The 13,425-nt window shown below is 43.7% G+C and overlaps 1 protein-coding gene across 7 annotated transcripts in view; it reads right to left on the minus strand.

Annotated features, from left to right (window-relative positions):
• Positions 1-5,060: 5,060 nt before the first annotated feature.
• Positions 5,061-13,425, minus strand: part of KDM3A (lysine demethylase 3A) — a 59,088-nt gene continuing 50,723 nt past the window's right edge. For 5 of the 7 annotated variants that reach the window (XM_036333896.1, XM_036333897.1, XM_036333894.1 and 2 more), the window contains 5 exons: positions 9,207-9,326; positions 8,989-9,128; positions 6,692-6,868; positions 6,475-6,609; positions 5,061-5,757 (listed from right to left, as the gene is read on the minus strand). In XM_036333896.1, the coding sequence (XP_036189789.1) occupies positions 5,659-5,757; positions 6,475-6,609; positions 6,692-6,868; positions 8,989-9,128; positions 9,207-9,326 (671 nt within the window). In that variant the 3' untranslated portion in view covers positions 5,061-5,658. Of the gene's footprint in view, positions 5,758-6,474; positions 6,610-6,691; positions 6,869-8,988; positions 9,129-9,206; positions 9,327-11,643; positions 11,802-13,425 lie in introns of those variants that run through there. The other 2 variants (XM_036333893.1, XR_004971759.1) reach the window with 2 other exon arrangements.

The following is a 13,425-nucleotide window of genomic DNA, read 5'->3' on the forward strand; positions in this document are numbered from 1 at the left end:
TTCTGGTTCCCACTGTTGCTGTTGAAAGGCAAGTGTTAAGCTGTCACTTTTTTGAAGATCATGTTTTTCTCCCCCTGGCTGCTTCTAAGAACCTGTTTCGTGAGGTATTTTTTATTACCATACATCACATAGGTGTGTTTTTTATTTATCTTGCTTTATTTAGTCATTCATTCATTCATCCACCCACCCATCTTGCTTGGGCTTCTTCAGCCCAATGAGGTGTCTGTCATCAATACTGGAAAAGGTTCAGTCTCTGAACATCACCCCACCATTGTCTTGGTTCTTTGTTACCAAACCTATATTTTTCTGTGTCTTGCTTATAAGTTGACATCTCTATCTGTTTTTCAGTGATGTATTGTGTATTTTTACCACTCTTCCAGTTTGTAAAAGAACATTTTTCTGTTAATTCATCTGCTAAATTTCCAATTTTAACCATCATGCCAGCATTTACATGAACAGAATTCACTCTGTAAATTCTACTTACTGACTTTCCAAGTCTGATCATTTCAGGCAATTTCATTCTTTTATCAGATTTCCTATACTCTCATTTCTTTAAACTTAACATTTCATAATACAAAATAAATATCAAATCGTTCCAGAATCTGCAAACTTCGCAAATTTAATGATACATATGAAGATTCTTTTGATTCTTGCTCATGGTGGCTTTCTGTTTTTATATTTGTTATTACAAAGTATTTGATTATATAACAGTCCTTGGACTTCTGACTCTTTTGAGATCTGACTTGAAGGGGGGTTTACTCTAAAGAAGATACAAGCTTTCTTTGACTTAGGGAGATTTCTAAGCAATGGTGCCAATTGTAGATGCAACCCTATATAGAAGAGCTTTGTACTACCACTAAATTGTATACTTAAAAGGGGAATATTTTTTCTACTGAGTTAGGCAGATATTTCGACTTATTTTCAGGGAATTTTGTGTATATTTGACCTCCCAAAGGTAAAAATCCAGGCTCTCAGCCTTGTCTATACTACTTGATTTTAATGTAATTTCTTTTAGTGTAGACAGAGAAACTATGAGAACCTGTGAGCTATAAAAAGGTGGCTTCCTGAGAAACCAAGATGGCGGCATAGGTAAACACCAGAAATTACTGCCTCGCACAACCACTTCAAAAATACAACAAAGAGACATAACGGACATCATCAAGAACCACAGGAAGGCTGGCTGAGTGGAAATTCTACAACTAGAAGGAAAGAGAAAAGCACAGTGAGACTCAGAGGAGGTGCGGAAGGTAAAGTGCAAAGGTACTGAGGCGCACGTGGAAAGGACTGGCAACTGGGGACGTGGTTGTCTTTTTCAATGGGGAGGGAGTCTCAGGCTCTGAGCTCCAGTTCCGGGAGAGTCTCTGGGGACCCAGACTCATATGGGAGAAACTGGACTGTCTGGCATCGGTCAGAACTTGAGGGCGGCTTTCTCTCAGAGGTCACCGGGACACTGAGAAGCGGGACCTCTTAGGGCAGGACTGAGGAGCAGCCATAGCTGTTTGCTCTGCCCTGTTGAGCCCGAGACCCCGCCCCATCCAAGCTGTGCATAGAGGCTTTTGCGTATGAAAGGCCTGGTCCTTTGCAATCTGAAAATTACCTAACAAACAAGCTGGATCAGAGAAACCCAGAACATCCAAAAGAAGGCCCAAGGCCCCACAGCAGCTTGCATTGCTTCACAGCTGGGCTCCTGCTGGGAAGCCTCAGGCAGAGGCTAAATTAGCACCTCCTTAGTGATCCAAGAGCCAGTGTACCCAGTGGTCAGAGTGGGACCATCGAGATTACAACTCCTCAGATCCATAAGGGACACTTCAGGGGGCAGACTCAGTGAGCACCAAAGCCCCACTGAAGCAAGTCTTGCCCCAGAAGGGTGTCTCCAGCACAGAAGTTCTCCCACTGCAGACACAGTTGATTCTCACAGCCAGTTGGCCTGGAGGGCAATTCCTCTCAGTGATACCTACAATAATTAAGGCTTAACTACAACAAGACTGCGCACAAAGCCCACAAAGAGGTGCACCAAGAGTGTCTACCTCCAGTAATTGGGGAGGCTGAGCCACTGGGCCCTATAGGACACCTAGCACACAAAGCCACTCTGTGAACACAGGGAAGCAGCCAAAATGCAGAGACAAAGAAACAGGTCACAAATGGCAGAAATGGAGGAAAGCAAACTACTGGATATAGAGTTCAAAACCACACTTTTAAGGTTTTTCAAGAATTTTCTAGAAACCGCCGATTAATTTAGTAAGACCCTCAATAAGTCTAGTGAGACTGCCGATAAATTTAGTGAGACCCTCAAGAAATCTAGTGAGACCCTTGAGGTTATGAAAAAGGACCAACTAGAAATTAAGCATACACTGACTGAAATAAAGAATATTATACAGACTCCCAACAGCAGACTAGAGGATCACAAGAATCACGTCAAAGATTTGAAATACGAAGAAGCAAAAAACACCCAAGTGGAAAAACAAAATGAAAAAAGAATCCAAAAATATGAAGATAGTGTAAGGAGCCTCTGGGACAGCTTCAAGCGCACCAACATCCGCATTATAGGGGTGCCAGAAGAAGAGAGAGAGCAAGATATTGAAAACCTATTTGAAGAAATAATGACAGAAAAATTCCCCTACCTGGTGAAAGAAATAGACTTACAAGTCTACGAAGCGCAGAGAACCCCAAACAAAAGGAATCCAAAGAGGACCACACCAAGACACATCATAATTAAAATGCCAAGAGCAAAAGACAAAGAGAGAATCTTAAAAGCAGCAAGAGAAAGAAACTCAGTTACCTACAAGGGAGTACCCATACGACTGTCAGCTGATTTCTCAACAGAAACTTTGCAGGCCAGAAGGGAGTGGCAAGAAATATTCAAAATGATGAATAGCAAGAACCTACAACCAAGTTTACTTACCCAGCAAAGCTATCATTCAGAATTGAAGGTCCGATAAAGAGCTTCACAGATAAGGAAAAGCTAAAGGAGTTCACCACCACCAAACCAGTATTATATGATATGCTGAAAGGTATCCTTTAAGAAGAGGAAGAAGAAAAAGGTAAAGATAAAAATTATGAACAACAAATACACATCTATCAACAAGTGAATCTAAAACTCAAGTGAATAAATAATCTGATGAACAGAATAAACTGGTGAATATAATAGAATCAGGGGCATAGAAAGAAATGGACTATTCTCGGGGGGTGGGGAGGGAAGGGTGTGGGAAGAGATTGGACAAAAATTGTACACCTATTGATCAGGACAGTGCTGGTGGGGGTAAGGGCAGAGGCTGGGTTGGGAATTGGTGGAGGGGAGCTATGGGGGGAAAAAAGAGGAACAACTGTAATAATCCTGAATTCTGTCCCTTCAGAGATAAATATTTTAGGTACTAGAGGCTCAGTGCACGAATTCATGCACCAATGGGGTTCCTTGGCCTGGCCTGCGGGATTGGGCTGAAACCAGCTCTCTGACATCTCCCGAGGGGTCCTGGATTGTGAGAGGGCGCAGGCCAGGCAGAACGACCCCACTTGTGCATGACTGGGGCCGGGGAGGGATGCAGGAGGTTGGCCAGCTGGGGAGGGGCCCCGGGAGGGCTCCAGGGCATGTCTGGCCCATCTTGCTCAGTTTCAATCAGCTGGATCCCAGCAGCAAGCTAAACTACCGGTCAGAGTATTTTCCCCCTGATGGTCAGTGCCCATCATAGCAAGCAGTTGAGCGGCCTTAGCATATCATTACCATATTATGCTTTGATTGGTTGGACACTTAGCATATTATGCTTTTATTATATAGGACTAGAGGCCCGGTGCACAAAATTTGTGCACTTGGTGGGGGGGGGAGTTCCTCAGCCCGGCCTGTGCCCTCTCGCAGTCTGGGACCCCTTGGGGGATGTCCACCTGCTGGCTTAGGCCCACTCCCCGGGGGATCAGGCCTAAGCTGGCAGTCAGACATCCCTCTGGCAGCCCGGCAGCCCTTGGGGAATGTCCACTTGCCCGGGGAGCAGGCCTAATCTGCAGTCAGACATCCTTAGCGCTGCTGAGGCAGCGGGAGAGGCTCCCGCCACTACCGCTGTGCTGGCAGCCATCAGCCTGCCTTGTGGCCGAACAGAGCTCCCCCTGTGAGAGTGCACTGACCACCAGGGGGCAGCTCCTGCATTGAGTATCTGCCCCCAGGTGGTCAGTGTGTGTCATAGTGACCAGTCATTCCCAGTTGTTCTGCTGTTGGGGCCAATCTGCATATTACCCTTTTACTATATAGGATAGAGGCCTGGTGCACGGGTGGGGGCCAGCTGGTTTGCCCTGAAGGGTGTCCCAGATCAGGGTGGGGTCTCCCGCTAGGGTGCCTGGCCAGCCTGGGTGAGGGGCTGAGGGCCATTTTCAGGCTGGCCACACCCCCCAGTGACCCAAGTTCCCAGCCTCTCCTTTTTTTTTTCCAGCACCTCCTTGAGCAGAGGCCAGGGCGGGCTGGAAGCAGGTATCTGGGATTTATTTATCTTCTATAATTGAAACTTTGTAGCCTTGAGTGGAGCCCAGGGCCGGCCAGGGCAGGCAGGAAGCTTGTCTTCCTGCATCACTGGGGGCAACCCAAGTCGCCTCCTTGCTCCAGCTCTGTGGCCGCTGCCATCTTAGTTGGGGTAATTTGCATACTCACTCCTGATTGGCTGGTGGGTGTAGCGGAGTGGCAGAGTGATGGTTAATTTGCATCTTTCTCTTTTATTAGTGTAGATTACTGTTCTAAAACTATCCTAATAATTTCATTTTTATTTTTAAACTCTTGCATCATGAAGGGCCAGAAGAGACAAAGTATTTTGATCATCTTTACAGAATCATTTAACCAGTCATGATTTGTTTTGTTTTTAATTCCAACTTCTAAATTTAGCTTGTTGGTGGTGTTTCTTTGCAAAATTGTGACAGGGTTTCCATCTTGCTGGGAGAAACTTATTTCCATGTTAGCATTGTAATAATCATGGGAAACCATTAGAGCATCTCATTTCTTTGCTTTTAGTATGAATTCCCAGAGCAATCTTTTACATGTATAACATTTGATGAAAGGTATGTAGAATGCCAATAAACAGTCAAAATATTATATGAATACTTTAATGCAAAATGCTCAACACTTACAATTAGCAAAGCTTCATTTAAATTAAAATTCCATTTAACTAAAGATGGTTAACCCCAAGAATTGTACAGTAGTTGGTTTGTTATATAATGCCAGTCCTGATTTGAAAGAGCAAGAATCGCATTGTTAGCTGTCATTTCCTCCGTTGCTTTTCTAAACCCTAAGGGTTAGGGGAGGGGATACTCAGACAGACACAGAACAAAATACAACCCAAATAAACTGCACAGTTGTTCCTAATAGTTTTAACCCATTTTGACTAAGCTGTCCAAGCAAACAGCTAGAGTCATAGCTGGAGTATTGTTCCAGAGCTGAGAAGAGGTTTTTATTTTTCAGCTTGGTAGTTCTGCACTAGGTGAGAAGTCACAGTTGAAGGATGCATGTTCTGTAAATAGTCACTACATATACACATTTAGTGTCTGTAAACACTAGAAATATACATTAGACAGTACCCTCACCAGGTACAGTTTAAAAAAGATGAGGTAACATGAATCTCAAAGTCCACAGGAATCCTGCCTGAAGAGTTTGAACAGCTGCCAGTATTCACCTCCAATGCACAGGGCTCAAGGCGTCTCCAGGACCCTCGGTTTGCTGAAGCTGGATTCCCCGGCCTTCAGCATAGCAACTGCATCTTTGACTGCATGGTAGATAACATTCTTCACCTAACGGAACAAGAGGAGGTATGATGAGTTTGCTGTTAAATCTAAAACCTGTTACTAAAAACAAACTTTACCTACCAGTTTCCACACCATTCTCTCAGAATTTAAAACTCAGTATTCACTATGAAATGTCAGTACTGGAAAGGTCCCCGGGCTCTTTTAGGCCCATATTTCACACATTTTAAACCCATGCCTCCTTTGAAGAACTTTAAAGACCCCTTTTGTAGGCTTTGATGCCATGTGGCCCTGCCCCTGGCAAGTGCAGGGAGAGGCAAGTTCAAAGGTACAGTTTTATTTTTCAGTTTGTTTTCCCCTGGTTTTGAAACATAAAATTATGTTACTTGGTTGACTATTAAAAGCCCTTTAAAAAGTACCCTCTTAGACCCTCTTTGGGTCCCAGAGATTCTGTTCTGCTCTACCCAAGGGTGAGAATACTTCAGCACTAAAAGTCTGTGTTCTAGACTCCTGCCTGGCAGCTCAGCCAGGATCGTAAGTCAGATCTATTCACTTTTAACACTAAAGACTCTCTCTCCAGACAGTCCCTTACAGACCAAGGTGAGATTTCCTGCTTGTTCCTCCTTTGCCTAAGTAGACAATGAAATTCAAAATAAAGCAGTTCATCAAATCACTGGACCAAGTGTGAGTTCACTAACTTTATAAGGTAAGTAATGGGCCATGAAGCCAGAGTCAGCCAATGCCAGGAATCAGTGCTATTTTTACCTGTAATTTATCTTCATGATTAGTATGGGTCTGTGACAGGTAACGGAATTCCTGAGTAAGCCAGAAGCAGTGTTTCACATGCTCTGGGGAAACAAAATCTTCAGCCACTTTGATACAGCTATATAAGTTATGAACCTGGAAAACACCAAGCCACATCAGTCACACACACAGAAGTCCTTAGTAAAACCAGAAAAAAGGACAAAGTACTGGTTCTTGCCTGATGTGGAGCTCCTGCTGGGATAAACACCACATCCCCAAGAAACTGTACAATAGCCCAGCCTTGAACTCCATACTCTTGATGAAGACGCTTCCTTAGGGATCGGTCTAAATACCAGCTCTGATCATGAATGGGATCATGGTCTGCTGGGTTTTCTTGACCTTGCTCTTCTGATACCTAGAATATATTAAAAATATTAAGAAACTGAGCAATATGCTAAGACCCATTGAAGGCATTCCTCCCCGTGAACCATGTGGGCAGTCAGTAACTGTCATATAGGCCTTCTTTTATATAAGTGCCCTATTAGCAAAGATGTGTAGTCCTCAAAGACAGTAAGTAAAGGAATGAAGTAAAGACTGAAAAAAAATGAGGTTTCCCTTCTATCATTTCCTGTAAACAGACCGGCAGCTTCTGTATATGTATACGTGTATATGTATATATAATTAATCTGAGGATATTTTTTCACTGATTTTTAGAGAGTGGAAGGAAGGGGAAGAGACAGAGATACATTGGTTGGTAGACTCCCACATGCTCCCCAACCAGGGAAGGGGATCGAGCCTGCAACTGAGGTACATGCCCTGGACAGGAATCAAACCCAGGACTCTCAGTCCACTGAGCCAAACCAGCTAGGGCAGCCTGTATACTTTTATAAATACAAATTCGGAAAATACTTTGGTCTAGACCAGTGGTCGGCAAACTGCGGCTCTTTGGCCCCTTGTGTGTGGCTCTTCCACAAAATACCGACTTCTGCACATGGGCCACAAAGTTTCAATCGCACTGTACATGCACGTCCGCATGTGGTATTTTGTGGGAGAGCCACATTCAAGGGGCCAAAGAGCCGCATGTGGCTCGCGAGCCACAGTTTGCCGACCATGGGTCTAGACTTTTGAATATAAGTTGGCCCAAGCTCCTTTTTGCAGATAATAAACACCTGTATAATCTGAATTATGAAATAGTCACCAAGACAGCTGTAGATTAAATTTGTTTATTCTAGATCAGATAGCACAGACTAAGGGTGATACTATTAAAAGAAACAATATGGTGATTAGCAGGTTTTCTTGAAGAGTCAAATGATCCTTAGCCAGAAACACTTTGATTCAAAGAAATGTTGTTAAGGGCTAGGAGTATTCATATCTATTGTTCATGAATTGCTGGAGGATATCAAGCACAGATACCTGAGCTGCCACCAGCAGCCTCATGGCCAACCAGGTTAAAAACTGAATACACCCATCTTTCCAGCTGCCTAGAACTTCCACAGATAGCCCTTTGTGAGTAACTGCCAAATAGACTCAGAAACTTCAAAACCACTCCCTCTCTTTCCAGTGACTCTTCACAAGCTAATAGCCACAAGCAGGGCCGGAGGCCTTCCTGACCTGCTTCTTTGTGAAGGCAGACAAAACCAACACGGTCTTTTTTAACTCACTCAGAACACGGTAACAAGGGCCAAGGAATGATACACAACTTGTGAAGTTCTTAGATTTTCAAGGCAATAAAAACAAATTACATGCTATGAGATAGAGGAAGTAACTTATAAAGAGCACAAAAAATTCCAAACGTACTATAATATAAAACACTATAGCCAAAACCGGTTTGGCTCAGTGGATAGAGCGTCGGCCTGCGGACTGAGGCGTCCCGGGTTCGATTCCGGTCAAGGGCATGTACCTGGGCTGCGGGCGCATCCCCAGTGGGAGATGTGCAGGAGGCGGCTGATCGATGTTTCTCTCCCATCGATGTTTCTAACTATCTCTCTCTCCCTTCCTCTCTGTAAAAAATCAATAAAATATATTTTAAAAAAAACAAACAAAAAAACCCCACTATAACATAAATGACAAGGGCTTGTCTTTTCAGAGGTGTCAGCCTAATCATTTAGAAATCCTGTTTCTTAGCAACCAGCTTCAGCCTGTCCAATCTGACAGGCACAGATTTAACCTTTGAGGTTGTGATAATTCCCCAGTAACCCAGTCAGTTCTTGAACATGTAGTCATTTATATTACTACTAGAGGCCTGGTGCACAAAATTCATGCACAGATAGGGTCCCTAGGCCTGACCAGCAATCAGGGCCCATCTGTTGGACAACCCACCGGGCAATTGGGGGACCCCCACTGGCACCTGCCTTGGCTGGCCTGGGGCCTGCGGGCCGGGGACAGCTCCTGAATTGAGCATCTGCCCCCTGATGGTCAGTGCGCATCATAGTGACTGGTCGTTCCACCATTTGGTCAATTTACATATCAGGCTTTTATTATATAGTATAGGATTCCCCATGCCTCTCTTTACATGCCATAGGGTAAGGAGCACACCTTTTTAAGGAATTCTCGTATCTTCTCCGTGTCCTTAGCAGCATATATGTGCCAGAGAGCCCCTGGTTTCTCTTTTCCTTCAATAAATCGCTTTATTGTGAGTTCATCAGAGTCTCCATCTTGAATAGTTTTAAGGACTTCTGGAGTAAGAGAAAGCAAACATCAACACACAGTCTCCAGCTGGGAGAGTGAGCCCCACTTTCACTTCAGCACCCTACCTTCTTCTTGGTCACACTGTCCTTTTGGAATTCCCACATAGACCATGACATTAGCTGCATCAGATACATCTAAGTGAAGATTTGTTGTTCCATATTTCCGATCTTCTGGAGTAATTAATCCTGCAAACAGAAAATGCCTTTAAATATACTAAAGGTAACAAAGGCTGACAGTCTTTCCTACTCCCTGGAGGGTACCTGGTCACGAAATTTAAAAGATGCTTCTCTAATCATGTAAAAGAGAACAATATTTAATACTAGAGGCCTGGTGCACGGATTCATGCACCAGTGGGGTCCCTCAGCCTGGCCTGTGCCCTCTTGCAATCCGGGAACCCTCGGGGGATATCAGACTGATGGTTTCGGCCTGATCCCCACAGCCCAGGGCCAACACCCTCCAAGGGATGTAGTAATGTGCAAAGTGGAGGCAGCCGGGGAGGAGCCTGGGCTGGGCACTGCGCTGCTCCCGCTCATCCTGGCCCCACTGCACCTGCTGCTGCCACCGTTGCTCGGTAACACACTGCCATGGAAGCAGGAGAGGCTCGCGCTGCTGCAGTAGTGCTCGCCAGCCTTGTGAACCCAGTGTCTGATGGCCTGTCAGTCAGCTGAGCGGTGCTCCCTGGAGCACACTGACCACCAGGCGGCAGCTCCTGCATCAAGTGTCTGCCCCCTGGTGGTCAGTGTGCATCAGAGCAACTGGTCAAACAGTTGTTCAGTTGCTTAGACTTTTTAAAAAATATATTTTATTGATTTTTTTACAGAGAGGAAGGGATAGGGATAGTGAGTTAGAAACATCGATGAGAGAGAAACATTGATGAGCTACCTCCTGCACACCCCCTACTGGGGATGTGCCCGCAACCAAGGTACATGCCCCTGACTGGAATCAAACCTGGGACCCTTCAGTCCGCAGGCCGACGCTCTATCCACCGAGCCAAACCAGTCAGGGCTGCTTAGACTTTTATAAACTGGTGCACAAATTCGTGCATGGGTGGGGTCCAGTGGGCCCACCCGATCAGGGCCGATTGGGCTGGGCCGGCTGCGGGGAGGGGCCATGGGCAGTTGGCCGGTGGCCCCACTCCCTGTTCGAATGGTCGAGGGGACAATTTGCATATTGGCCTTTTATTATATAGGACTATTTTATCCTTTCAACTATGAAAGAAAATCATTTCTTATTAAACATTTAATCATAAATATAATAAAACAAGTATAATAAACCCTCTCCTAATACAAAGGCTTTGGTTTCTAGTGATAGGCAAAAAGTTCCTGAGAGACCCTTCTGCTGAGAATAACTAAAAATCCTGGATCCAATAACTGGGAAAATAATTTTTTAAAAAATGAATCACTGTGCTAGCAAGAAAAGATAATAAGCCAAAACTAGAAAGCAGAGCATGGCCAATACTAGCAGGGGAGTGGAGCCACAAGAGCACACCGAGGAGCCATGGCTCAGATACCCAATCTTTAACAAACGACCACTCTCTAATGATGTTTGTGGGAAGGTACAAGGTGTTTGAAAGGGAACACATTTTTATTTTCTTCGATCCCTAACTGTTTACTCTGGATAGAAACAAGTTTGTCACAGGAAAAGCTTTTCTAGAACAATGCTGCCATCTACTGGAATCTAGACCTGCTGCCAAGCTATTTCAGTAAGCAGAGAATTTACAGTCAAACCTCGAATCTTGACCTTCTCCCATCTGAACAATTTGGTTCTCCACCAACTTGTTCACAGAAAAGTCTTGGTTGTCAAACAAGTTCCAATGTTCTCCACCTGACAACCCTGTCTTGTTGATACATCAACATGATGAAAAGCATCTCATCTCTCAGGCCACAAAGGACAGAATGTGAGTCAGTTTACCATGCTGTGAATATTTTCCTGCTTGTTGGTTTTTGCTTTTGTTGCTGGTAAAATGGACGCTTAGCACAATTTTAAAACATAAAGAGGCCATCAAGTGTGCTCATATTGCTAAGGGTGTGAAAGTACTCACAGAACAAGGGATCATAGGCAACTAAAGAGGCAGAAAACCTGTTGTTGATTTGGCCAAAGAAAGCAGTTAGCTAGTGACAGCATTTTGGAGGCAGTGATATGTGAACCAGCAAAGATGCTTCACCCCGGAACAAGTGCTGAAAATGATTCATTTAAGACTAGGAGGGGGTGATTCGATAAATTAAGAAGTGCTTGTATATAGAATGAACAGTACATTAGACATGTACTCTATATAAGAAAGGTTAAAATGGGGAATCATTTGGGGGTCTGGAATGAATTCAATTTACACTCTTCTAAATGATTTGGTTTTCAAACAAATGGCTTCTCAGCTTTTTGGAATGAATGAAGTTTGAGAACCAAGGTTCCACTGTATTTTGAAAACTCAGATGACCACTTCTACCCTTTGAAGCTTCATTTCAATAAAACATGGATAATCATATTATGCAACATTACACCACTTACTTCTGTGGAAAAATGCTTCATTTATGTAAACCCCTACTGTGAACAGAGTATCCTGAGATCCTGACCATCCAGCTACTTTGAAGGGCTTGAGTGAAGGGAACTCACTTAGGTAACATGATATGAGCCTCAGATATATTCAGAGCACTCTAATCTGAGACCTGAGAAGCAAGGGTAATAAATAAGCAAGGGGACTTCTGCCTGTGTGTCCTCTCTCCCACAGACCATTGTCACCCCAGGCTGGCAGAACTATCTTGGGCATCTAGTCGGTGGGAGTTTCCCCAACCCTCCTCCTGGTGTTGCTCTGGGGTGGCTCCATCATAACAGAATGGTGGTTCTGAGGTCCAAACACTTGCTCCCCACAAAAAATGCCTCTGAAGAACATGGAAAAGATGCCAAAGACTGTCCTTTCTTCAAGAGGCCTGCCATCCCTTCCTCAAGTCTGAGAGATTAGTGTTGGAAGTAATTATGGGAGGAAGAAATAAAAAAAATCAAACTTACAAAAAAACCTGAAAAATGGGAGTCAAATAATATAAAACACTTACAAATTCACTGAATGATTCAAACAACTGAAATTTCATTCAACAATAAATTGATAAGCCACCCTTTCAAAATGGCCAACTATAACAAACCTGAACAAAGACCCTACATAAAACAGGTCAACAGAAGTAGCTGAAATTGTAGAAAGCAATCTCAATCCTGAGCAATCCTTAATGGACAGTTTATCAAGTCATGGCCAGAGAATAAAAACCCAATTGAAAGGGTACTTTAAATACCAACTTAAGTAACTACTATCCACCAACATAGAATATTACATTGAAGAGTAGATGTTAAAACAGCTGGAATGCTTGTAGAATGACCTGAATGTCCAGCAACATTGAAATGACTAATAAAATTCCATTCATTCAATAGTGTACCATGCAACTATAGGGTGTCCCAAAATTCACGCAAGATTTGAATTTTGCGTGGACATTAACAACAACAACAAAAAATAAAAGCCTAATTTTACTTGGTTTATTGAATCAGATTCTAATATCTGTTGCCCTTTGATTTTAATCCCTTCAATTTGATAAGCATTACCAAGGACCAATTATGGCCCAGGAGCAGGGACAATGAAGACCAATGAAGACCATGGATTTGAGTATGTGCCAGCAAAGCCGTGGAGGCCATTTACCTGATGTGCTATTCCATACATAACCCTATACTGTATACTTTGTGAATCAATAAAAAATTTACAATTTTTAATTATAAACCTGTGTTTTCTATCAAAATTACTTCTTGCGTGAATTTTGGGACACCCTATATTAAACGATATCTTACCAAAGATGACTAAGGACTAATATGGTAGAGTGAAGTCAGCATCATGGTGGAGTGAGAAGACTCCTTTGTGTCTCCCTTAAATTTACAAGTAGGATGACTATAACTCAACAAAAGATACTTACCCCCCTACACGCTCAACGCACAAACATGCCTGGAAGATTCACCCATTGAAACATCTCAAGATGGGAAAGATTGGAATGAGTAGGGGAGACAGGATTGGGGGAACGGATAGCAAGGGTGGTTGCACATAGAGTTGCGTGCCTACCATGGCTCCAATGAGTTCAGAAGCCAAAATGGGGGCAGGGAGGGAGTCAGACTGAAACCCTCACACTATAGTCTGGATTGTAAGAGGGGCAGAAGAAGTAGAACTCTGAGAAAAATTATCTCCCTTCTCTTTTTCCCATCCTAGCAACCCTGGTAGAGGTGGTTGGGAAGCTTAAAACAATGCAGCACTGCCGACAGCCA

Source organism: Myotis myotis, unplaced genomic scaffold (genome assembly GCF_014108235.1).
Source record: "Myotis myotis isolate mMyoMyo1 unplaced genomic scaffold, mMyoMyo1.p scaffold_m19_p_14, whole genome shotgun sequence".
In the NCBI taxonomy this organism is placed as follows: domain Eukaryota; kingdom Metazoa; phylum Chordata; class Mammalia; order Chiroptera; family Vespertilionidae; genus Myotis; species Myotis myotis.